Here is a 27,336-nt window from a genome sequence, read left to right as displayed (position 1 = left end):
TGAAGTGTAATGCAACTGGAGCTGACACGTACAATCGCATTAACTTGTCAGACTGATGCAAGCATAGTAATCAACGTACACCCCTATCCAAATGTATCGAAACGCGTATTAAACTGCGCCAGGATGCCCACAGACGTAACTTCCACAACTTTCTAAATGTACTCGTTACTGCCAACAATAATCGCGGATAGATTTGGTACGATCGTTAACCCGACAAACATCCCTCGCCCCGCGACTCTTTTCTCGCGCGACGCGAGTTTATCGTCCGTAAGAGGCAATATTAAATCGAAGCCAGGAGGAAAACGATAATTACCAGGTGAACACGGGGCAATCGTTCGGAAAGTTCATCGTGACGAAAAGTGGCGTTACTGCCGGACGAGTAACCCGTATCGTGATTTACCATCGCGCTCTGACTGCAAAAAAAGGAAGAAAAATACAAAACGCCTACGTCTTAATTACCCGAGCGTTCGAACCGATGTAATAACCGTAAGTGGCGCCTCCGTTAACAACCCCCAGAGTCCTCCTCCTCCTCTCTCTCTCTCTCTCTCTCTCTCTCTCTCTCTCTCTCGTTCGAATGGCTGCAGCTTCATATTCCGATCCGGTTGAAGTCGACCTTAAGAAAGGTCCTATTAGTCTCGCCACCTGCCGCTAGCACCCGTCATCCAACACTCCCGCCTGCTCGAGCTCGCGAGCTTGCTCGTTTCCGTCGCGCGCCGCCCCGGTCCGTTGCGTGCGAGCATCTTGAGTGAATTATGTCCCGCCGTCTCTGGTCGCAAATTAAACGCGTCTACCCGGACGAGTATTAATCGACACTTCGCGAAACGCTGTCGCGACTCGGCGCAGTCAGTTGGCGCTTACGAGGCGTCGCGACGCGACGCTTCTTCGTAGACAAACGAACTTCGTACGTATGTGTATCGAGTACGCTCAACGGATCCAGGGTTCCCCGTTGAGTCTCGAGATTATTAATGTCTAACGTTTGATACGGTTTCGTGAATTTGCGTTACACGCGTACGCGGCACATTCGTGCGGGTATGATATACATATTCGACGCTTGACTGAATTTCGAGCGACCTCGAGGAGCGATCGGATCGTCCTGCGAAATGGATAAATTGTTATTTAAATATTCGTTCTTGCGTTAAATGGTTCCCTTTGTCAAGCGACACAGATGTCTCGAAATCGGTCGTATATAATCGGTTCTATTTGATCGTAAAATATTATCAATTTTAAATCAGTCGTGAAAGCGTCCCCGATGAACAGCAGTCACAGACGGTCTTTGCAAAATCATTCCATTGAACGATGTTTTTGCATTATTTCTCGCGCAGCTTTCGCGATTGCTCATCCGCGCGACGATCGATTCCGCGGCGTGGAGATTGCGTTTAATTAAAATGCATCGCGACAGTTCCTGTTTGCGGGGTCGCAAAGGGATTAATAAGTCATACGCGTACACGGGGCGGAATTCGTGCCACGGGACGCGAGTCGTTCATTCGTGAAACGTGTCGCCCGTTTTACCCTCCGTCTTGTGTCCCGCTCGTATCGTCATGAATATTTTTTCATTCGAATATCACTTACGTGGACCAGGCACCCGTTCGTCGACCGAGTCTCACGAATAGAACAAAGCTCGGCTGGGTTATGTATGTACCATCAACGTACCAACTAATAACGCATCTGCTCGTCAAGTTGGCTGAGAACCAAGCTTATGATACGATCGCTCATAACCTGATTTAAAATTCCTCTTGAAATCTTGCTGACTTACGCGTTAACGCGCGAGATCAATCTCGACAGGGAATATTCGCACCCCAACCCTAAAAAATTACACGATTAACGACGATATATAGGTTTACAACCAGATTGGGGGCAAAATCGGGCGTGGATTAATGAATTACGACGCACGTGTAACTAGAGTTTGCGTATACATGGAATTAATCCGAAATAATGCCACTCGGAACGATTGGACGCGCGAACGATCGAGAATAAAATGGTGCCGCGAGCCTGGACCTGTCGACGGCGACGCATCTATTTGCACGGTGGCTCCGGATATTTTTATGAGGTGCACACCACGAGTTTTATGGCCCGTGCACGACGAATCGCTTATTTCCAGCCGAATGTCCGAAGGCAGGGTTTCCGCGCAGCGGACCGAGCCACCCGTTAACCCGATAACACCTTCAAAAAGCGACGCAGCCACGGCCGCCTGTGCTCGAAATCGCTAATTCACGCGCGAGCTTCCCTGGCTCGTGACGCAAATGAAAAAAAATCTGAATCAGACGATCGCTGCCGGGCAAATAAGTTTGAATTATTGAGTCAGAACCCGCTGTAGCAAATAGTTTAACGCGGTATCAGCGGAGAGTCTCGTGGAGTGTTCGCGAACGATTTTTAAGGGTGCGAGCCAACGACGAGGCTTGCTGACACTTGCTGCGAGCGTCGCATTTAGTGAAGGTGCACGGTTTCTCTTTTTGCACGAGAATCCTTTCGCAAGGTTAATTGCCATTTAATCGCGTACGTCTAAATGGATCGATACCGACGGATATCGATAGGTAAATTTAATATACATACACTGGAATTAACCCGTGTCCATAGGGGTTGATGGGTAGTAGGATTTATGAATGGCGAACACAAAGGCTGCTTCAAGATGCACGACTCAAAAGAAAATTGGTGCTACGCGTTGGTTGTAGAGTGCGTCATTATGTTACAAAGGGTTTCTAGTAAAATTTATTAGTCATTTAACTCTGTGTGATCTTCTTGCCTGTAAAGGGAGGGTTTCCTAGACTCTGCGCGAGAAAGGGTCACCGTGGAATTTTAAACGAAATTACCATTAAACTTCAAGTTTTATCAGGAGATTGCTAGTGTTTACGCATTCATCAGGAATTTATGTGCAAAATAATATTCAAAATGCAAATGAAATTCAGATTCCGTTTCTGCAACGTAAATATTTGAGTTCTTCGAAGCTTTCGGAAAATAATTGAAAATTTCATTCGAAATTTTCAATTCAGTTAGGCAGAACGATACACGCGTCAGAAGAAACTATCGAACAGTGTACAAAAAAAAAACCAGTTTCCAATTTAAATTTTTAATACCCGCGATATTTTTTCCTTCATACCGTCACGCGTGTATTTTTTCGTCTCTCTCGACATCATACGCTTGTTTCTCAGATTAAAAAGCTTCGACATCTAGTCATTCGCGTTATCGAGCTCGTGCCGAACTTTTATACCAGAATCGACGCAGAGGACGACGCGTCGTCGCGCAAGAAAACGCGAGACTCGTGTGCGCTTCTTTCTCGCCATTCGATTAAATTCGCGCGAGCTGCGATTCGCTTAAACCGCGTTTCCAATCGAACGAATAAAGGGGCGTAATAGAACGGAATTATCCGTGGCGGTAGAATGCGAGCCGTGCACCCGTGCTCGACCGCTTCGCCGTCGAAATCGAACACGCGTGTAAAGGACAGGTCGAAATTAATAGACATCCGAAACAGTTTAATACTTTCTCGCGCGTTTTGCGCGCGCCCCAGCTCGACATTCCATCGGCTGTATCTACTGCCGGGATAAACGCGAGCGTTTTCCGCAAAACACGGAGGATCAACCGTTGAACGATACGCGAGAGAAAGTACGAGTATCGAACGCCAATTTTGTTTGTTGACGTAGGATGTGTCTCAGAATGGATGTACATAAAGGTTTATATGGAAATTCTTCGGGAATTTCACGCGAAATGTGCTGCATAAGCAGGAATCTTGTGGCGGGTCCTCGATAACCTTTGAATTTTTTATTTTCTCCGAAAAATAGCAAAATATTTTTAGAAACTTTGTTCGTCCATTTAGTAGAACTCTTTGAGAGAGATAATTGGAAACGAAAGATTGTTAGATATGTTAATTCAGTTGATCCGATATAAAGCACCAATTGCTGTCGATGGAAATAACAGAATTAAAACTCTTTCCATAGAAAAGTTTCAATCAGCAACCGGCATATCGCCTCTCAATTTCCCCTCGAATGGATTATTCGAATGGGGGATTTGGAGTTCCAAAAGGGTGCAGTAATCCAGAGCCGGTGGGCCAACAGAATTGAACAGTGCTCCTGAAATTTTGAAAATCCTACGGATCGAGGATCTAAAATTAGATGAACTCAGGATTCTAGGACTTCGACCTTACTTACCGTGACATTTTCAGATTATTGAATTAGCCGGCTGCTATTGATAGAGCTTTCTTTAACATCCACTGACGGATTATTACACATACATATTTTAAATGGTCGGAATTCCATCTAAAATGTATGTATATATTCTTTTAATATAAATTCAGAGTATTATCACGGAGTGACATGTGTTGAGTAACGTAATTATATTTATTTAATTTTCTCATCAAATATTGCTGTGTAAGGTTCAGAAGAGCGTTAATTTAATTTTGTACGAGATGGTCTTTACTAAATTCCACACGTGTACGAATGTGTCGTATCTGTTTCGTTTAATGTTATCTCCTTCGAACATAACGAATTCAGCATTATCTAAATTGAATTCCAGAAATGTAGAGTCATACACGTCTGGTCTCGGGTATTATTTAAACTCGCTCCCATTGTATTCAATAAATGAAAAAATTCAATAGTCTATTATCTGAGATTTTAGCCGAATAATAATGTAAGTCTTTGCTACGCTGATACCGTCAATTTCGCAAAAATATCTGCGAGAATATTATCGACGAATGATTAAATGGAACCAGTCGCGTTTATTACTTCCACTCCATTGAAGCTAGTTCGAGTATATTAAATACACGAGTCGAGTACTCGCGGAATAACAAATGTCCTCATTATTTTGAAAAGGTCTGATATTCTTCGAAACTATAAATCGCTGATCGCGTATGATATCGACAGTCGAAATAGAAAATGGCGGAATCCTTATCGCAGATGAGTTCGCTACTATCTTCACTGGCTCAGTCCGGGTAAATCTATTACGGAGATACGTCTAGTGGTGGCAGGAAGAAAGTTAGTAAACTGGGTCATCTGATAAGAGAAGGAGACGCGGTGGAGGCTTAAGTGCGATGTACGGCCACGTTGATATCGGTTATCACTGCTCGCCGTTGTTAGCTTTTTGCTCAATTGACATTGGTTCCCAAGGTTTGCTCCTTTAATCCGATTGTCGTACCTGCACCCTCTTGCGCGCGATGTATTTATAATTTGTCAAGCGCAAACTTCAATGAGCATTAAAATTTTCTTGCAATCCCAATCGTTTTGGAGGCACGTATTATGAAAGTAATTAACTGCGCGATAACGTCGAACGAGTGTTCGCGACACAAAGTGCGGAAAATGACAGCACACTTGCGAAATTACTTTGACGAATGTTCGCGCTCCTCGAGAACCCAAGGAAGCGTAAGTAACAGCGCGTTGCAATTGAAATTCGAAAACAAGCTTTAAATCCCATTGTACACGCATGAAACTCGAGGCCCTTTAGTTCCCGCGTGCCGAATTCAATTTCCAGTAACCGCAGTTGGTACCGTTTTTATTTCTGTCGCGTTTCCGCAGATTTTTCAGGCGAGATATCAAGCAAGTCCGAAACGAGCCCGTGATTTCCTTGGCGCGCTCTCCTTTCCGCTTGTATCGTCGAAGAAGCATGGATTTTCATGAGGTCGTAGCATCTTCGAGACGATCGAGCACGGTTCTCTCTTTTTTCCATCATCAGTTCCTTCGACGTTCGGACGACGCGATCCAAGTAAAAGCTGACGTGAAATACGTGTAATGATTGCGACACTTTTGCTCGCGTTCGCCAAGTTTCGCTAGGTAAGAGGCGCGAGATATACGGTCAGATACTTGGAGCTTCGATGTCGCGAACTTTGCGAAGAAAATAATATAGTTCTGACGAATCATTTAACTCATCACGCAACTGAAATCAGGTTCCGCAAACGCGTCCGCATTGTAGGGGACCAAGACGAAACAAGAGGAGTGGAGACCGTAACTCTGTGGAATTCCGTTGCGTTCCAACCGCGGGGCTATTCCGTTTTAACCCCCCGTTCGGGGCTGTTGTCGCCGGTGTTTCGACGTTGCGCGAAACGGATCCGGCAATTTAATTATTTCTGGAATCCGACGCGGCTTCTAAAGTAATTGCGTTTATCGAAGACGATTCGAAAACTATGTGCCGGCCCGGCCTGTCTTAATCTTCGCCCGCGACGCTCGAGCGCTTCACGTTTCCCCGGATTGATTATCTTTTAATTAAGTTACGGAATTCACGTCGTGCCGCGCTGATGCTGCCCACGATATTTTCCAACGGCCGTGACGTTTTTCTTCCCGTCGCTGCTTCGGAACTTTCCCCAGATCTGATAACCCGTTCAGGGCGTAATGTTTTCTTAATTGAAATGAAATTTCGAGAAACGCCTCTTTCTATTTAGTTAATACTGTGTGCATCGTGTTTAATACGACCGTGTACACATTTTTGGGGCACGCTTCAATTTTACGTAGCTCGTTCGAGACTCGAAGCGTTTCTTCCTACGCGAAGGAATCAATTTCTTCGAATATCCGCAGAAAGGATAAATAATAAAATTATTGCGAGCCAGAAATTGTTAGTATTGTTTCAAATCGTTATCTCTCGCTTCGATTTGAAATTAAATGTTCGCTCGGTTTATCTGTATCATATTTTCAGCGGAAAAATTTCCAAACAACTTTTCGAGCATTATTATGTACATTTTATTATTTCTATTTCTGTTGCCGCCTGTTATATCGTTTATCATCGTTTTCATTCCGTTCGTTATCAAATTTATTAAATAAAATACAATATTAGATCGACAGTGTTGCGTGCACGCTGCAACGTTTACTGGTCGGTGAAAAGATAACGCGTGTCACACTCTTGGATATTTTATAAAATCGACAGAGAGGGGTGAATATTTCGAAACGTATTATATCCGTTACGTACTTTCATTCGGATGGTACGCGTGAAACATCGAATGCACTTTAATACCACATTCCCCGTCACTTTTTAAATACGATTTAATCGCGCGATTTCGAAAACATCCTGTGTACCCACTTGTTCGCACTCCCAGGGGACATCCACACCGCGCACCGTGCAAATCGCCTCGCGCAAAGCTGGTTCAAATACGCGTGATGAAAAAAATATCCCGTAAGTCCGCCGCGATAACAGCAGAGGCGACCAGATAGTTGCATCCGATTAGAGGCGAAACGATCGCGAAAACAATTACGGGAGGATGGCCAGGCGTAATAAGCCGGCGGGATATTCGGGTGGCCGCGAAATTAGCTGCGATTTCGTAATTGTGGCCCGCGTCGAACGATTTCGCGCTCAGACTAATTGTCGGCGCGCGGGAGACGCGCGGCCGCCACCCTCTCGACTCGTTGCACCCTCGCCCGAGCGAACCACCGCCGTTCCAGGCATCGAAACGAATCAATGAGACAAACGTCGATAACAAACATACGCACAATGCGTCGCATTAAATCAAAATACATTGCCGCGAGCGCATTATCCGCGTATTACCAGGGAACGTGATAAAACGGGAATCCGCCTTGCTGGCAGAACAATACCGGAATATGATAGCGTTCCCTGATACGCTGTATTGTTTCCGGTATTGTACGAATCCCCGTCGTTCCGTTGCGCACGCGCCCCTCGCAGTTTGCACCCTCGAACGACACCGCGCTTCGTCGATTTCTCGCAGCTTCTTCTCGATGACCGATGCGAGGGTGAAAGCGGTGCGAACGAAAGTTTCTTTCTGGTTGGTTGAATTTTTGTTGCGATTTGAGGTATTCGATTGGAGTCGTCTGTGGATCGTGGATTCTAGTGGCGTTGTCTTCAATTTTAACAGCGAATACATTTTATTCGTACTTGTACATGGTTTAGCGGCCACTGAAATCGAAAAGATCAACACGACATGTCGAAAGAGAGCCGTTGTTTGATAAATGTCATAAGTTAGGGGATTTCGGATGAATATCTTTGGCATTTAAAATCGCACATTAATTTTTGATAAGAGATTCTTGAACAAATTATTTAAGCCGGGATAAGAAGCATCCATCCAGCACAGGAAAATATCCTTTCATCCTTTCACAGGTTTCATCCTCTGTTCTGCTATTCCTTCAGCGTCGCTGGTTGGCTTTTAACATAATTAAAAAACATTTACAATTCCGTAGCTGTTCACAATTAAATGAATTAATTTCGCGGAAATCGGTTTGCTCGGCAGCTGCAGCGAGGCGTCCACGCAAACAGATCCAGGCCGCGTTATTTTTATCGCACACGGCTGCGCAAATAAGAGGGAATTCCAATTTTTTAATTTCGTTAATGCGTAACCCCGAAGCGCCGATATCTCCCCTGAAGTCCCTTTGTCCATTGTTCCTCCTTTTCGACGTATTTTCTAGGCTTTTGTTTAAATTCGCTATTCAAAGTCACGTTCGAGCGTCATTATTCCAAGAAGGCCTCCGTGGTAACAAATGTTGGCAAAAAAATTGTTCGTTCACCGCGCGTGCCGTTCTAACAGCACTCAAAGTTATTGAATCGCAAGTACAGTCGGATCAAACTCTCAAATTTCAAACATAATACACGATACACTGACAAGTGTCATCGTGCGTTAAACGTGCCGTATATATCTGCCTCAAATTGCTTTCGAAATAAATTCCATGGAACGTGGTGGCGTGGAAGGCGCGACGCAACGTAGGATCGCTTTGAAACGGGCGCGCGTCACGACGCCAGGCGGAAGAACACTTTTACCCCGGCGAACGGACGTGCCGTCGGTGTCGTTGTCGGCGTCAATCGTTCGCCCCGCGATAAAGGAACAAACGTAAAAATCAGAAGGGCCTTCTGGACAAGATAATCGAATCCGTGGACGGTCGCGCGTCACGCCACTGCGAGAATTTATAGAAAAACCTTTGTGTCCCAGTTGCCATTGTACGCGTCGGGCAATTTCGTGCGGCTTTATTGCGCATTCCGACACCCACCGCGCGCCTCGATTCGCTGGCTCGTGAATCGAAACGGTCAGGGCAAGAAACAAAGGAGCGAAGAAACGATGAAAAGACGAAAGAGGCGGCGAGAAAGAGGAGCCAGCCGGAGAGAAGGACGAGAGACGAAGCGGAGGGTGAAAGGGGGCGAAGCGGGGTGCGCTGAGCGTTCACCGTGGCCAGGCACTTGCCTAACTTTTCAAGGATACCGAACATTCGGTAATTGCGAAAGTTTCGTGCCTTAAATTCCGACCAGGTTCGACCGTTCTTGTTGCCCCTGCGCGAGGAGAGGACAAATTCATTGCCACCCTCGGAATTTCGCGGATCCTCGCGGCGAACAATCGTATCACTATGCTGGCCGACAGCCGATGATCCCAGGGTTCGTTCGATCGTGCTAGATCGATTCCAGCGATGTCGATCAGCTGGTTAGTTGAACTTTTAACCCCCTCGATTGTCATCGCTTGCCCTCGTTGAAACGAAGGCGTTGAGACGAGTCGAAGTTGAGGGAGGTTTTTGTCTTTGACGAGTGATTTAGGTTCTTTTGTAAACGATTTATAAACAACTGTTATAAACGCTAATTGGTCTGCAACGTGGCCGAGACAAATAGAGGACAATAGTTTCCATATTTTTTTTGGTATTACCAACTAAAGATTTCCAATTATATTACAACAAAACGTAGAAAATTGTTATTCCACGTTTTCCATGTATCGTCGTTTCGCGTACGTGCTATCTAATCGTACGAAAAAATGAATCCTACAATTACCATCGCTGTTATGTCCTCAACCTTGACGGCAGATCCTCCTACTCGCTCGTTCAGAAAGTTGGCTCGAATCGAAGGTGTTGCTATTACCTTTCGTCACTGGGATCCGCGCGGTTCGTCGCGCATTCATACGCGAGGAATATGCAAATCAGAAGAAACTCTCGGCTCTCTCGCCGGGAAAGTCGGAGATTTGATTTCGTTTGAAATTCGCGCAGCGACGCGGATGAAGCGGGGACGCGGTACAGGCGGGGCGGTCTTCGCGTAAGTGCTTGGAAAAATAAGCCACTGCGCGGAACGAGTAATTTTCCGCCGCTAGAACAATAATCGGCATTAAATCGAGGAGTATTATTATTCTTGTCTCCCCGTCCGCCTCTCGGATGGAAGATTAAGTCGGGAAACTAATGAGAAAATTATATTTCTTCATACTCACTTAATCCTCCTACTGCAATTTTTTCAAATCTTCTTAAGATAATGACTCGTAGAACTAATTTCTCACAGCAACCTGTAATGGGATAAGACGTTACCGTCGCGCAGCTCTCCGCGAGTACATCGGAACGTTTACGTCGCGACGTATTGAAACTTAAGCGAGCGTCGCTCGCAGAGAAACTTCGGTCAAGCTGGCCCCGCCGTTCGCCACCCCGAAAGAGCCGCAAAGCCCGGAAGTCTCGGCCAGGGGGAACTCGCGTTAAGTTCCGGATACGGCTGGACGTGGCCAGTGGATATGTACGACATAAGTTTAATCCCGAATCGGACGGTGCGGCAAGAAGCTTTCAAGAAGTTTCTGCATGCCCGCGGAATGTCTCCCGACACGTAAACACACTTACGTGTTCACCTTTAGCCGCGGCTGCCATTCGATATGCTGAAAAGATTCGAGCGCGGCCCTCGATTGCCTGAAATGCCCGCGCATCGGTCGGCCGCGTCGAGCTCCGTGAACTTTTCAGCGGTTCTGGAAATTCGCGTAAAAGAAATTTCGTCGGTTTCGGAATCGTCGTCGCGCGGAACGGTGGGAAATTTTCTACGAACCCAGCGTCGAGGCGGGACGTGAGAACTCTCTATGGAAGACGAATGTTTCTTAACCCTTTCGGGTCCATTGAGATACACACAGGTCCCATCGAATAGACGAAAATCGAAGTGGATCTTGTTCCCTTTATTCTATTTTTTCCCTCTCCATTGGCGAACGTGGACGATAATAGACCTCGATTTTCAAATGGTGGCTGTACACTCTTTCCTCGCAGCAAACGTGAGGATCGAGTAATAAGCGTTCCGTCGAAGGACGACTAATCGCATCGATTCTCCAAATGAGCAACGTTAACGGTGTACTCCACGTATCGCAAGAAGATTCGATTAGTTCGAGAGAAGCGGGAGAACTGGATCGCCTAAGAAATCGCGTGCACCAATTCGTCATGCGACGAAAGAGAGACGCGGCGGATCGAGATTAAACGAAAACGTTCGCGACGAGCTCTTAAATATACGCGAGAGAGGAAAATTGGAAGGGTTTCGGCTCGCATCAATCGTGCAGATGATAGTTTCAGAATCGACGCAGTCTGCTCGTTAGAGGAACGATATCGGGTGAAATATACAGGAATCCTCTGGATCCGTGTGCGCCGAGGCAAGTTTAGTTGAAGTATTAACTACCGATCGGATGTGACGGTGAACCGTGTGCGGGGAGACAGAGAGAGAGAGAGAGAGAGAGAGAGAGAGACGACGATAGAGAGAGAGAGGCATCCTTCTGGCTTTACGAACGCATCATAGTTAACTTTTTATTCGGCAGATATAAAGTCGACGCAAAACTGGCTGGCAGTATCCGGCCCGGGAAATGGGACAGTGAATATTTCGAAGAAACACTCCGACGCGATAAATATACGTTAGCGTTGCACCCGCCGCGAGACTTTCATTCGCGCTCGAATAGCGGCGGCAATAAAAACGCTTCGCCGTGGCAATCGCCAGTGAAAGAGTGAAACGCGGCGCGTAAGAGAGAATGGGAAAGAGCCGGCGCGGATCGAAGAGCATTTGTTTATTCGAAATCGATGGAATTTGTCGCGTTGAAAATTTTATAGAGTAGCGAAGCGAACGGTAATAGACTGGAAATTCTGTTCGATGGGAATCAAGTTTCTATTGACCTGGAACACTTTTCACCGTTCGAGTCGCGCGCGTACGCGTCCAACGATACCGTTTCGCAGCAACGCCAGAAATGGGATTGGGTAGGGTATACGCGGTGTCCTGCCGTTTTATCGTCCGTGTCCTTTGTTCCTTGCCTATCGAACGATTAGGTAGTCGAGTTGAACAGGCATTCGAGGACAAGTGGCTGCTGCCGATTCGCGAGACGAGTCGTGCGATTTGAGAAATTCGGTTCGAATGGAAGTTCACAAATTGCGTGTTGCTCTCATAGAGAATTTCGATGTAGCTACGCGTCAGCACCTTTCCAAGCGGTTCTAATTATTTCGATGATTACTTGTTGGGACCGGAAACGCCCTGATGAAGACCCCTCGCCGCAGACCGTGAGACAAGGAACGCAACGCGATTCCGTCGTTAGTTTACCTGCGTTTTGTACGATTAGCGATGATTAACTACGCGTTCCTGGCGGAATTTATATACGCGCAGCTGCGACGAATTCCATCGCTGATGTGCGTCGGTATGCGTGCGCGGGCCTTTGTTGCTCCTCCTTGGTAGCGGAGCTCATTTCGAGAGAAAATTTAGGGGCGGTGATTAGCTCGGCTCATTTATGAATTCGCCCCATTCTTCGGTAAATAATGTTTCGTGATTCGTGGGGTAATTCTGGCAGTAATTTCGTCCCTGACGCTTGTACGGAATATATTTGTAATGCCTTAAAGGGGTAAGAAGATTGGTGGCGGTCGTTGCCCGTAATTTTCTTCATCTTTCGGAAGCTTGCTTCCGATGGGATTGAATTACGCGATAATGGAACAACGAAAATCAAATTAGCGCGCGGTTAAATATACGCTTTTAATTAATATGCATGACCTACGACGCTCGCGAACGGTGTATTACCCGAAACATTGCGAATTTTCGTATCATTGGTGATTTATCGTCCTAGCATTGCAATTGGCCTCATTTCGCGATGGAAATATTTTATTAATACACAGACGAACCCTGAAATGTTTAGCGAACGACTAAAATAACGATTAATGCAACGACAATAGCGTCGTGGTGGGCGCAGCGGGCGCTTCGCGTCATTTTTAATCCAGCACCAGAGTCCATTCTGCTCGCCGCATTTTCACAATCGTAATCGCATCGATCCGAAGCGACGCGACAGTCGGGGGTGAGCTCCCGGTGTGATCGCACCCATCCTATTAAATTAGGAATAATTTCCTCGCATGATAAACGATCGCGAATTCCGTCGAGCGGTCGGTATTCGACCCAAATTGCGAGTCGTAAATAATCGGCGGAAAACGGGTCGGCAAGGAGACAGCAGAAGTGGACTGACAGGATTCACGACGAATTCGCGTTGTCGCGTGTCCCAGAGCCACCCTCGTGTCCCGTACCAGGCTGATTTATCGACGCGTTGCTAAAAGCGTCGCTTAAAAATATTATACGTTTAATGCGACGGGTAGAACGCAAATAATGGGCGGTTATAGCCAAACGAGAGTTATCGTTTGTACTGTCCCTCCTAAAAAGTCAGCCGCGATTGGGGTTGGCACCTTTGAGAATACACAACTAGCGCCGTCAAAGAACCTTAAGTACCTCTAAATTCTGCACGAAGTCGAGTCACATTTTGCGTCCACCGTGGCCGCAGCCTAAAACGTTGGGAAGCCAGGATTTAACCGTAAACGACTCTTGTGGTCTGTCCATTCCACTTCGTTCGATAGATTGTAAAACCACTTACTGGCTGGGCCATAAAATTTTCACATCGAACACGAACGATCCATTATAAATGGTCGCTGGGGTATTTACGATTTTTTTCGGACGCTACGTTTTCGCGGACTTCATTCCAAGGGAGTTTTTCTCGCGAACAAATAGATACGCGAATGTTTTCCGCGACGAGGCTAACCAGATCATTCGGATATAAATTTCCCGATGCGCTCTATAAAAGATTCATCGTCAGTGACGATCCAGCGTAACCAAATTATACCACCTCTTTCTTAGTCATCCGCCTAAACTGGATTCGACGAATTATTAAATCGGCGAACCCCCTCGATTTAATAATTCGTCAGATGATGAAACCCGGCCTGTAAAGCGATTCCATTACCCCGGTGCCAGGAGCCTGTTCGAGGCGGGGAACATTTCCGAGTGCAATTATTCCCAAGGAGGGAGATAATTCGACAAATTCGCGTAAGGCTATTCTTAATCCGGCTTATCCGGCGTACCTTTGTCCCAGGTCCAGAAACTTCCCCGAGGGACGATCCCCTTTCTAACCCCTCCACCCCTCGTCCTCGTTCGTTCGGTTCTCTTCCGGCGTGTCCCACCCGTTGGCAAACCTTCCCAAGTGCTAAGCCACTGATCAGAGATTGCGCCGGTAGCGGCCGTAACGGGAAGTCAATCACAAGAAACGCGCGAATTTATTAGGTCGAATTCCGGGTATCAATGTTTGGCCAGCTCTCAAGAACTTGGAATCACCCGGCGTCAACTCGCCGTCTCAGCCCTCGTGTTTAAGCCAGCTCGCAAGCTCCGGCGAGGCCGTGCAAAGCCTCGAAACGGCCCTGCCGGATACCCTCGGTTGATTGTATCGAACGATTACATCGGCGTTACCGGTGAGCACACGCGTAAATTCATTGTTCCACCGTTGTTCGGCCCGTGTCACTTCGAGCTGCGGTTTCACGCCCCCCCCCCCCCCCCCTGGCAAAGCTGACGTGACGTTGCGCGGTTTTTCGGATTTCCTTCGGGGCTTATCTCGGAATAATGCGTCCGTCATTTCGTTAGGCTCGTTGCTTCCATGGCTCGCTCGGGGATTACCGGATCAACTTATCGGGAAGTTTTAATTCTTCCTCTCGAGAGGGGGCGATGAAAAATAATAAAAATCTGTTATTCGATTTAACGCGATCCTTTTCAATTAACATCCACTTTGCTGTTCAAGTTCGAAGTTTGCTGACGAACGATCACTGCTGACGCTGAAACAATTCTTTCCCCGGTGTTAGCGGATGGGGCCTCCCCCGTGAAAGTTTCCGCCATCAAACTTACGTCTACGCCTTTCGCGTGTAATCCAATCCATCGAGAGCGCGTTGTTGATCGGTGTGGCCGAAGATTGAGTATCCGTATGCCGCAGGTACCAGGGTTAGATTGTCCTGTCTAACCAATTTTCTCTTCGTTACTTTTTAATCCTATCTCCCGTTGAACATACTTTCGTAAGTTCTTCATCTTTTTATTCGACCTCGAGTTTCATTTCAATTACCTGGCTAAAATGGATAACCTACTTATTCGTTGAGCGAACTTTACGGCGTGGCTACGATACGAGATTGACTAATTCGATCGACGGATCGTCGCGTCGAAGGTATCGACTTTCCGGCAACGGCTAGCTTTTTCTTCATCTTGAGTGTCCGACACCTCGAGGACGGGAATGCGAGTGTTCGAATAGTTTTGAACGACGCCGCGGGTACAGGGCCAAACACGAAATGGGAACAAACCGAAAATGTCCAGAGAATGTTCCCGGGTTGACCCTTCCGCAGTGACCCGAAGAATTAACGGAATCACGGACAATTTCAATAATCCCACCGACAAAAGGACCATACGAGCGCCCTAACAATGGATACTATTTGACGTGGCGGGTCCCCGTGTAAAAGGACGCTGCATGTTCAGCAGGGTTCCGATTGCGTCAGTCCGTGAACCGGCTCCCGCAGAAATTCCATCCGGAATTGCAGGTTCGCGGACGTCTACGGCCACGTCACGCCCTTCTCTCGTAATTCATCGATGCTCCCCGTGTCTCTTTCCCTCTGCCATTCGATCCGTGACTGGTAAGAAGATAAGGGATCTGGACGGTGAAGAGGGACCGGCCTCGACGACGGGGAACAGCAAAGGTAGCGGTGAATTTTCGATGGACCACGCGGGCACGAGTTTCGGTGTCGCTCGGACCTTGTCAAAGCGTTCTCGTGCGACGTTACCGGAAATTGCGGACACTGCCTTTCCCGAGTCGTCCAGTCCGGTTCGGCTGCAGTACGAAATCGACAGCTTGTATGCATACACGCGCGGATGTCCGTGGCTGTAGCCCCCGTCTGTGCATCCACACGCGACGCCATCAGCGGGCGCAAGAATAGTCTTGCCAAGTGTGCGCACCGTCTGTCTCGCGAGTACATTAATTAGATACACGTTGCCTCTCGCGTTTCCCTTCAGGACACTCGAATGTCTCCCACCACGTTTGATTGTCCATAAAGTTCCCATTGTGGCGGACCAAGCTGTCTCCGGCACCGGAAACCTTGCGTCTACACCGACCGCTACCATGTTTTGATGAAACCAGGCTGTTGGTCCGTTGAGCGCTGGCTGTTCGTGGGATCATACTTTGATCTGGACAGACGGTCCGGTATCTGTTGTTTCGTGGCTTAATTAGGGGATTGTTTGGCGTATTTGTTTAGTGAAAGTAAACTGCAGTTATTCTCGGGACTATTTCAGGGGACCGCTGAAAATATTTAATGGCAGCAAGAGATACCAGTGAATGGATCGCGATGATAATTGAATCGGGACCGCAAGATCTACGAAAGAAGGATAAAAATGGGCATTTAAATTATGATAATCTGATGGTCGATATGGAATGATTAAAAAGACAGGGAGGCAATGTGGAATCTGGATTTCCATTAATAATCCCTTTACGAAGACCGGGTAATCGTGTTTCCGAAATGACGATGGCTACTTACGATGCTAATTCCTTGTCCATCTGCTTCCTAATCGGATTCCCCCGTTTCGCGCGAGCGAAAAGTTTGAACCGCAGTGCGGTTTCGTAGCCGGACGAGCGTCTGCGACCGCGACTAGCCAGTCTGCATTCCAGCTGAAATCACCATCGTGTCTTTTCCTTAGCTCGCGTCTACCTTCCGGAAGACACGCACGGAATGACCTTTGTGATATCAGACACCGACACCTTCTCAGAGTCGTAGAAGGATCTACCGTTTCCTTTGGGGCGTGTACGCTAACATCGCTCGGATGCATTATTAAATAACTTGTGGCGGGAAAGTGAGCGCGTGATCGCACGGTCGATGTTCTTCCTCTGTTGATGAATAACAAATATACTACTTATATGAGAGGTATTCCTCCGCTTTAATAATAATATTGTTGCATTGTTAATTGCTATGTATTCTGTTCTACAGAAATACATCATTTAAATTCCGCGTTGCTAAGTATTTGTACTTAAAAATTACAAATTATTGATAGCGTATAAATGTTATGTTTTATTTAAAAGAAAAAAAAGAGAGAGAGAGAGAGGGGAAGGGTGAACAGATAAAATGAATGAAATTAAAAAGAAGGTTCCCGTCACAATTCGTCAAAGGGATGATCGGTATCTCCATCGCAGCGGAATGAAATCCGCGGAGCTGTATTAATTTTGCCGATTTTTCACGACCTGAATCACACGGTTATTTAGTTACACGCGCGTTGCGTGTACGCAAGATTAAAAGATTGGCCGTCGACGCGAGCAATATCGTCGCGAATCGACGTTGATGTTTGGTTCGGTAAATCGTTCCGATGATAAAGCGTTGTCGATTCGACAGGCCGAAATTCCATGATAGATCGAAGCTTATTTTCCCACGGTGTCAAACGGTGTGCGGCGTCGAAAAACCGGCGGGTACACTGTCATTCAAAAGTTTCCGGAAGTATCTACTTATTCCTGAAAAGATTTACTGTTACAATATTAAAAAAAAAATGTCAAATAGAAAGGCCCGCGGTGATTTATTTTTACGTTTCATCGCGTCCTCAGCGTTTGCGTGAAGTTGATTTTTCAAACGTCAGCATGTAATCGTAAAATCGTGGAGTTGATGGTTGTACATGGAAAATCCTACGGAGTTATTATATCCTTTGGGAATTGTTCTTTATCGCTACAATTTAGAGCGTTCAGATATGAACAGTGGCGTGTATATCGATTCGCTTCCTGCACCCTTTCCGCTTCGACGTTTTCTGCGTTCCCTTTTTACGCTCGTACAAATAAGTATCGTTTTTACGGTAACGACCGCGGTCGTCCAACGTTTATCGTAATCGTAATTCGAGTTTTGCCGTTTCGACGTAGCAGAGGCCGTTCGAGTGGTTTCCACGAACGAATCCGGTCGATGGACAAGGAATATCACGGAAACGAACGTTCCATGGCCACGCGATGAAACGCGCCACTATTGTAACACTCTACCGAGCCACCCCGTGACGAGCTTGTTATCGCGTCATCGTTCTGGTAACGAGCTCGTATCGTCATTACAGTTGCTGTTTCAAGTGTCACCGATTCGCTCCGTCGTTCAATTCCACGTAATCGTGGCCGCGCATTCAGAAAGGCAATAGCGAAGAACGATTACGTACTTTGACCCGTCTTCGTACTCGGACGACTAACTATCTCCTCGTCTCGTTTCAATAATCGTAAGAACTTCCCCCGTTACCTATAGATAGCTACGAACATCGAGGACGAATCTCAAAGTGCATTCGACTCGTTTAGAAAAAATTCAGTAACACGCCAAAGGGGCAACTGTTTTCGTCTCCACTATATTTCAGAACTTCAATAATTTAACCATCAATCACTTTTTCCGCCTCACGCCTAATAAAGCAAAGTTTCTCCCTCAATTGCACAGAGATATAATTCCTTTGGACGAGCAAAAAAAAAAAAAATTCCAGCAACTCGAACAACCAGGTGCACCCCTTCGCACTGCTCGAAACGGGAACAACTCAGACACACCGTACAAAGGGGGACGAAATCGTCCGCGACTGATCCGGCGACGAGGTATCATAGGGGCTCAGGGCCACGCGAGTGTAGCGGCTCGATTTGAAAGTGAGGTTTCGGGGGAAAAGATGCAGGTAAACAAACACGGGGCTCGCGGTGAGCGAGCGCGTCGGAGGGCGCAACGAAAGAGCGGTCGAGAAGAGGGTAAGGACGGAGAGAGAGAGAGAGTCGAACGCAGGAGGGAAAAGCCCTGGGGTGGCTGGTGCGCGGGCGCGGCTTTGCGGGTCAGAGTGCGCCGGGTATATAACCGGGCGGATGCCGTCGTCCTTTAGTCTTGCGTTTATCGTCGTCGCGGCGACTTACACGAACCTGCAAACGACATGCGATCGCGCGATCGCGGCGATCGGTACGTGCGGTGATGGCGCGCAGTGAAATCCCCGATCGATCGTTCCGACCGCGAGCTACCGTCCTGTGAAGTTTCATTCATCGATCTCGATCCAAACCCCGTACCCTGTGAACGATCGCCATTCCCTAGGAACCACGATCACGATCGACGAACGGAGGATCGTGCGATTTTTACTGGCATTTCACATTTCATTCACCCGACGGAGGGGTGCACAGGGTTGTTCGAATGTCGGCTCGGTTGTAAACGGTGCGTCAACCTGTTGTAACTGTGTAACGCGGTCGTCTGAGTGGTCCGTAAACAGTCTGCCGAGGCACGAGACAAAAGTGGCGTGAAGAGTTGGAAAGAGGCTTAAAAGCAGGACGGACGGCTGGTAACGGTTGTCAACTGCCATCGAGACGTCAAAGAGGTCCCGCGAAGAGAATAAGCGTGAATGCTCGAGTGGTGTTACGGAAGGATTCCAACTAGGGGGGTGGTTGGTTCGTGGAAATCGGATCGGAGTGCGTCGAGGGTAGGTAGAGATTCGACGGTCGTAGACGAAAGGGAGCGTGCTGGTAGCAGGGGGTGGTGGGTGGGCGGTGGTGGAATCGAGAGGCGTTAAAGGTGAAAACGAAGGGCAGAGAAGGGTGGTAAAGTCAGGAAGGAAGGAAGGAAGGAAGGAAAGGAGAAGAAACAGGTGCGCCCCGGGCCAGATACGACCGCTTGTATAGATCTATGTATATGCATAGGAAAGTCGCGGCAATAGAAGAGACCCTGGCCGCCACTACAACGCGTATCTGGGTCAGAGAGGCTGGTTCTCTCGCTGGCTCCCCGGTGGTCGTGTGCGCGTCTCTGGTTGTTACCGCTGTCGCCGCTCGTTCTCCATAATTTCGCGCGAGATTCGCTTGTCCCAGCAGGAAGTGTACAGGGATCGTCGACTGGCCGTGGGAACGGATGCGCGTTGAATTAAAAAGGGTGGAACGGGAGAAGCGCGCGTTGTTCGCCGACCCGTCGACACGTAGCGCCGATATCTCCTCGCAGCGTAACGGCGCAGTCGGAAACGAAAAAAACTGGAGGATCTTCCGGCACCGCTTTAAGCGGGACGTGCAATTACGCGTCCCGACCAAAGAACGCGTCTGCTGGCGGCGTTCCTTTTCTTCCTTTCGCCTCGCCACCGCGGTGAACAGTGGCTCGACGTGCCGCGGTCGCGCACGTACGTGGCTCGAAAGTACGCGCGACGAGTGTTCGTGCGAAACGGAAAGAGAAACGGTCGGTGTGCACGGAAGCGCGCCGTGAACGAGAGGATCTTGGATGTCGATATTCGAGCGGGCGAGAATTGCCGCAAAAACGGGCAAGCTGGGGAGAACGCTTAGACGGAATACTTCGTTTCCAGCATTTGTGGCAGGTTTTTCGACGGAGCTGAGATCCACGGAACCGATGCACGCGAGCTAGTTCCGACCACCTTTGTCCGCGCTGACGGTGGTGTATCACGGCGATTCGAGCGAAGCCTGTGTCGGCCGGCCTGCTCGGTCACTGGAACCGGATCGTTGAATTGTTCGCGTAGGTCGCGCGACGCGTCGTTGACCAACTCGATACCCGTGACCGTAACGAGCTGTTACATCGTTAGAGGGCGAGAAAGAGAAAGGGTTGCGTGGCGCATAGAGGAAGGAAGCGCACGGGCCGGCCACCCTCCCGCGGGGACAATCTCGACCGAACCACGCGAGAACTATTATCCGTGGAAGAGCAATCAGCTAGAGCGAAACCCGTTTCTCTTTAGAGCCGGACACATTGGACGCTCCGCCGCGGTAAATAATGAACCTCCGCAGTCGTTTATCAAGCTCACCGCGAGGGCAACGAATGCTCAAAGTAGCACGGTTCAGGTAAATGGAAGAGTGCAACGCGAGCCAGGGACAGGTAGAGTCGCTGATCCCAGCTGGATTTCGGTTGCGAGAAAAATAAGACCTCGGAGACCCTCTGTTGCCCTGTGATCGAACGTTCCTCCGATCGTTCAACGGCAACTCAAAAGGCAGACGTTCGCCTGTCTAATCACTCGGTGAAGAAGCGTTCCTGTCCACTTTCTGGTCCGCGATTGATTTCGCACGGGTAAAAAGGTTAAAGCGTGGTCGATGTCGTCCTTGTTGAAGTGTTTGAGATGCGATCGACGATCGAGTCGTGGCATGGCGAACGGTGGCACGGTACCGCGAGAATCCATCGGCGAAGTAGGTAGCATATGAGTGATAGGCTGACTCCATGAGAGTTATTACTTGGAACGATCGCGGCAGAACGTTCACCCTCACCCGTACGAGCGTGCAGTTCGCGTTCGAGTGAATCATGAGACGACGACAGAACGGTACGGCCAGCAGCAACGGCGGTTGCTGCTGCCAGAATAGCAAGAGATCCGGTCGTAACGGTTGCAACGACGCGGAAGGAAACGAACCGCCAGGCTGGTGCATTTACGCGACCGTCGCTCTGGTCGCCGTTGGTTGTTACCTGAACGCGTTAGGTGGTGATTTCGTGCACGACGATATACCCGCCGTTGTGAGGAACAAGGACGTGCTCGCGCAAACCCCGTGGACCAGTGTTTTAAAGGACGACTTCTGGGGAACGCCTATGCACGACATCAACAGCCACAAGAGCTACAGGCCATTGACGACGCTGACGTTTCGGTATGTGTCCATTGTCGTTTCCTACCTTCTTTCTCTTCATTTACACAAGACGCTTTAAAACCTCTAGGAGTTAGTATCCATAGAAGTATTTCTGTCTGTTCAAAAAGGATCGAAGCACACGATTTTTATGTTTCATCGTAGAATTCGCGATTAATTAAGTATTCGTTAAAAAATATTCTTCGTTCGCTAACCTTGATAAATGTAAAGACGTAGAATTGTACTTTAGAGTCTGCAATCGTAATTAAAGCAGACGCGGGTACGCGAGCCTTCTTTGGTCCGTAAATCGGATTCGAGTATTCTCGCTTTTAATATTCTACCAAGAACGACGATAGATTATATGCCACAGTATATTTCATTCTCGTGACACAATTCCGGACGATTATTCCTCAATGACACGATTTTTTCTTAAAGTTAAAGTACAGCAGAACTTCCAGTGCTCGAAAACTTCGCTCAAAGTCGAAACGTTCTACCTCGCGAAATATTTTATAAAAATATCAAGCGAAATCTGAAAGGCGATCCTAAACTTTTGCCTCGTGCTACACGTTCTGCTTTTAATATTAATCCAGATACAGTGACCGCGACGGTAACTATTTCTTCGCGTTGTTTCCGGAAAAAATCAGTCACACGCTTCACCTCGACGCGATTCTTTTCTTCGTCGAGACCAACGCGACAGAATAAATAAGTGAAAAAAAGAGAAACAGAAGAAGAAACGGAGTAAGAAACGGTCACGAGATCGGAAACACGATGTCGATTAAAATCTGCCCAAGTGGCTAGCGAGCAGCATGGCAATCAGCGGGGGTATTATTAAAACGAATCCGCTGCGAGCTGGTGCTACAATTAGTAGACACTGCGCGGGCCGCAATTAAAGCTGCGAATTCAAAATAAACCGGTATAAGCGTGGCCGTTCCGTTGGCTTATCGCGAATGGTATAATTACACGCCGCGTTTTTGTTGCTCGCGCCCAGACGGGCTGAAGCTCGATCGTACGAAGTCGATCTCCCCGTTACGACGGTCTCGCGAAAGAACTTTCGCGATCGCGATCGCCGGCGAGCTGTGTTATCTTCGTGAATTTCAAATGAACCGCGGAGTAACGTTTCGTTAGAGGCACACCTTCACGTGCGCCTTGGTTCCATGGTTAATTACGAGCAACAATGGTCTCGGCCGTTTCACCTCGGCTATCTAATTCCGTGGATCTGTCAGGGTTCTGTTTTGTCTTAATCAAATAAAACTCGTGGTGATTGATTAACCCTTTGACTGCGGGGCGCACGAAAACAAGACGCGCGTATCGTGCCGTACATAGCTAAGTCTCTTAGGATACACGTTATAACATTGGTGCACGTTATGCGCAGTCCCTTATTAATAAGATTAAATCGGCCAAATTAATTCCTCGCTGATCAATTCGTGCTTGTATCGCGTTACAGAGGTACGAAAGAATGCGATTAAAATACCTCTGCTCCCCATTTCAAGGCGCACGCACGCGAGCAGAGAAAGAAGGGACGATCGCAAACGATCGCGTCAATCAGTCCTCCGTTGTCAGCCAGCATCCGCAGCCGTCCGTAGCTTCAAAATTGCTCGATTATCCAATAGACACCGTGGATTCCTCCATCCGCACGGATCCACGCGCCATCTGCGTCGGACAATTTCTCGAACGGTTCGATCTACGAGGGCCGCGTATATCCATTGGCCGATGTCGAACGTTGAACGGAAAATTGCGGATGCGTGGCCAGTAGATATAGCCAGCGCGGCCATCGCCGTCGCCTCTGTAGCCAGGCGTTGGTGCACACGCGGTTTGCTCGGTACGGTTCGTACGGGGGTGGGTGGACAAGAACCTGACCACGAGAAGCCCCGTTGGAGACACATCGCCGCGCGCGTTACACCGTATCCTGCGAACGGGGTACCAGGGCAGCTCGCTAGATTCCCCGTCGTACCGCCCTTAGCCGATTTGATGCATGGATAACAGTTTGCCACACTCCGCGCGCAATACTGCATATTGGCTGGTATCGGGCGATCCATCATACCGCAAGACACCGGCGCATCGCTCATTCGCCTTAACGCTCCAGATGCTGTTCCCCAAGTTCGACGCGGGGTATACGCTCCTGCTCGTACGTTCCGTTCGAGCTGGGCGACGTTTAAGCGTAGCCAGCGCGACGCCAGAGGGGGGGCGAATTGGTAACGGCGGCTGGGGAGGCGTTCGCCGCTTCCGCGTTTCCCGCGTTCCCCGGAAGTGGAGCGCATCCATAATTCCCGAGGCACTAAGACGAGCAGGCTACGACCGCCGGCAGTGACGTTCGTTCGTCTCGAGATTACAGGATATTAACGATCGGGCGGGAAGGGGCGTTGTTCCATCGGCGCACGAGGTAAGAGCAATTCCTAATCGGCTCTGTATAATCATTTTGTTTTACGGCGTCGATCCCGGTTCCCGGTTTAAACGCGTCCTCGCGTTCCGAGCTGCGTTCACGGGGTTGGCGTGTTAGATGCGAGGGGGATGATAGCGGGAAAGTTTCTTCGTTCAGCGTCGAGGGATGCTAGTTTCTCTGGGGTGGGCTCCTTTTTATGGCTGTTGATTGTTTGTTTTCGTACGTGTCGATATTAGTTCTCGGTTAACCGCGAGTGAAATTGCGGCGAACGTACAGAGTGGTACCTGTGCTAACCGAATCGCGATTATCGTTAGGGTGTTGGTTGTCTGGGTGTTAATTTCGTATTTTTTCCCTAATTTCTAAGGCATTCGATGGAATTGGATGTTTCTCGGTGCATCGACACGTATGAATCGGACTGCTGATGAATCTGTCGCTCCTCAAAGAGCAAGCTTACTAGCACAGCGACTGAAACGCGTGTCGATGGTATACTAATGAGTGAAAAAGGAGTAAAGGAAACATATGTTTATAATTACTGGTTTTTTTCCGTTTGTCGCAAGTAATGGTGCCGATTGCGCTCTCTTCTGCTACAGCTGTGCACAGGTCAAAGATTCCGAACAATCCCGCGTTCTCGCGTGCAGCAACGCCACCCGCACGTACTCGCGTCGCACACACGTCCCGCTCGCTGTCTTCACACCGCTAACTCCGCCTTTGATCTCTTTATTGTCCAGGGAACTTTGATGGTCGCTTAGAATACACGCGTAGACGTATATCCCGCCTTTCAGAATTGCCAACCTCGAGAAATGAAATCGCACGCCGATCCGGAAAGTTCGGGGACGCAACCCGGTTGACCTATACCTTTTACGGTCTCGCAAACCTACTCCAACTAAAGTTCCTCCAGGGTTTACGAACGTTTCGCCCCAGCTGAGGGCGGCTGGCCAACTTTGTCACGTGTAACGGCGCGGTCGCGTTCACGATTGCATTCGCAGTCCGTAACGCGGAAACCGTCGTCCACGAAATTCTGACCAACGGAACGGGAGTATCGCGGAAGCTGTGGCTCGATAACGCGTCGTTTAAATAGAAATCGATCCGCTCTTTCACGCGCGTCGAACGCGTCTCTCGCGTATCTCTCGCTTCGAATGGCGATCGAATAGCGATCGTGCGGACGAAGATCGTGCGGATTGCGCGGGACGAAGAAAACACAGGGGGCAGAGGCGGTGATGTACAATGGCCCCGTGGAATCGCGGCGTGGAACGTCAGTAACAAATTGTCAGATCGGAAATGAACGATGAACGCTATCTAGCGCGAGGTCCCTCGACGCGACAATAGGGTTAAATAACGAAGGAAGCCCCGGCTGGGTCTCTGCTGGTTCGCGTTTCCAACGGGGGGAAGTTTCCTGGTTTCGAGGGCACGTTGGATTATCGCGTTCGTAAATAGAAACGAACGGGAAGTTGGGCCTGATTCCCCGATAGGAAACAATGCGAAGATACAATCGGACGGTGGTTACGCTAACAGCTTCGAGTCGAAGCTATCGGTTCTCGATATGATCGCAATCGGTGGTGGAACGTTGAAAGATCGTTGCTACTTGAACAATGGTTAATTCTGTTCTGCCATTAACTGCCTCGCTTGCGAGTTACTTAATCATTGAGTAAATTGGACGACTGCTGCAACTGTAGGTACATTTTTAGCGAGGTTTCTCGAAATTCTTAGATTTATCGTTATTATTTCGAAACATCGTGTAAATACATAAATCCTCGGCAATTAAGCGAGCGAGAAGAAACGAATAAGAAAATCTAAACATTTCGTGGTTGAAGCGGAAAAAGAAACTGGGATAAACATGATTTACTCAGACCCGCCGTATTTCACGCGGAGAACCACGTACGAATCCAGCACGGGGACGCGGAATACCATCAAGGAATGCAAATGTTCCTGCGTAGCGCGAAGATCCATTAAGTCTCAGTGGAATCTCGTTTTCTCTCTCGCTCTCGGCTTAAATCGAGCGTTCTTGCATTTTAATATTTACATCCGTCCGATGGAGAACAGGACGAGAAGACAAAAGAAGAAAGGGAAGAAAGACGGAAACCTTAAAGTCGAAGACAGGGACAAAGAGGGAAAAGATCCAAGGAAAAGAGTGATTCAGACAGAGGAGAAGAAAGGTACACGTATCGCAAAGGGAGAATGCAAGAAAAGGAACTATTAAAAAATAGATATGAATGTGTAGGTAAATGAGTAACCGTCAGAGAGAAAGCGAGGAAGATACTGAAAAATGAATGGGAGGAAAGAAGAAGCGATTGAAGGAGACGAGAACAGAAGGCAGAAACAGAAGGAAGAACCAAAAGGGAGACAGAAAGATAGAGAGAGGAGAAGTAAATGAAAAAAAAAACGCGGTAGAAAGGAAAATGGGCCTCCAGGTTCCTTTTACTTAGCCCAGCGCCGCGCGCTACCTCGCATTCTTCTTCTGCACGAATTCGCGGAGCGCGTTTTTCGCGTCGCGCTCGCTCTCGTCCATTTACTCGCGCGCCGCCCTTTGTGTCTGCACAATGACGATCGATATAATCACATTTGCCGCAAGTAGGAACTTATACCGTATCCCAAGGGAGATACCCCTTTGTTTCATCATACGTCGAGAGAGAGAGAGAGAGAGAGAGAGAGAGAGAGAGAGAGAGAGAGAGCCAGTTACTCGCCAGTCGGCCAGTATTATCCGCGTCGCGGCTTGGTCCCGTCGCGAGGCGACGCGACGCGCTTTTCTCGACGGGAGAGGCGGCTTCGAACGGGTGGCTGCGCTCTTAAATTATCGTCGCTGGGATACGCTTTTTCCTCCGCGCGATGGACACTCGATTACTTTCCGCGGATACTCGCGTTGCTTGTTTGCACGCGAAGCGAGTAGTGAATCGCTTGTTACGCGTCTCGCAGAGGTACTTGGATGATTGCTGCGGAGTAAATGCAAAGTTGTCAACAGGTTACTTTTCTTTGATCCGTAATCTGAACTTCAATGTGAGTAAATCGTGGAGGAATGGGTGTCTTTTCACGCTGCATGTACAGATGAGATGGAATATCAGAGTTATATTAGATGTTATTTCAATTATTGGAGGGATTGTAGGATATAAAGTAGTCGATAGCGTTTTATTTGCGGCGTGTACGAGACTTGAAGCTGGTATAGACTGGGAAAATCACTGGAACTGTTGTACCTCGACAATCGACGATCTGTATCTGGTCGAGGTAGTAGTATCGTTCGAGCGATCGGTTGAATCCGATAATCTGCCAGCTATGGAGATGCAATAGAGTGCCACCAGCGACTGTTTTTCGGTCCATACAGGCATTTAACGTTAGCGTAGGAACAGCCTGAAAACTAGTACAAGTAGTATTTGTTGAACAATAATTTAAAACATCTACGAGTTCCAGTTATAAAGAGAAGTAACCATTGGAAATGATAGTTTTGTACAGTTGCAAGGGAACACAACATTTCCCGTTAAAATAGTAATTCTGC

The 27,336-nt window shown here is 48.2% G+C and overlaps 2 protein-coding genes across 3 annotated transcripts in view; both read left to right on the top strand.

Annotated features, from left to right (window-relative positions):
* Positions 1-27,336, top strand: part of LOC143422296 (trypsin-1-like) — a 279,262-nt gene that overhangs the window by 58,239 nt on the left and 193,687 nt on the right. The gene's annotated exons all lie outside the window — the stretch shown is intronic.
* Positions 20,942-27,336, top strand: part of LOC143422263 (protein O-mannosyl-transferase TMTC1) — a 178,758-nt gene continuing 172,363 nt past the window's right edge. For both annotated transcript variants that reach the window (XM_076892771.1, XM_076892770.1), the window contains exon 1: positions 20,942-21,496. In XM_076892771.1, the coding sequence (XP_076748886.1) occupies positions 21,162-21,496 (335 nt within the window). In that variant the 5' untranslated portion in view covers positions 20,942-21,161. The remainder of the gene's footprint in view (positions 21,497-27,336) is intronic.

This window comes from Xylocopa sonorina, chromosome 3 (assembly GCF_050948175.1).
Source record: "Xylocopa sonorina isolate GNS202 chromosome 3, iyXylSono1_principal, whole genome shotgun sequence".
Classification (NCBI taxonomy): Eukaryota; Metazoa; Arthropoda; class Insecta; order Hymenoptera; family Apidae; genus Xylocopa; species Xylocopa sonorina.
The sequence above is the reverse complement of the archived record's forward strand: the minus strand, read 5'-3'. Positions and strand labels throughout refer to the sequence as shown.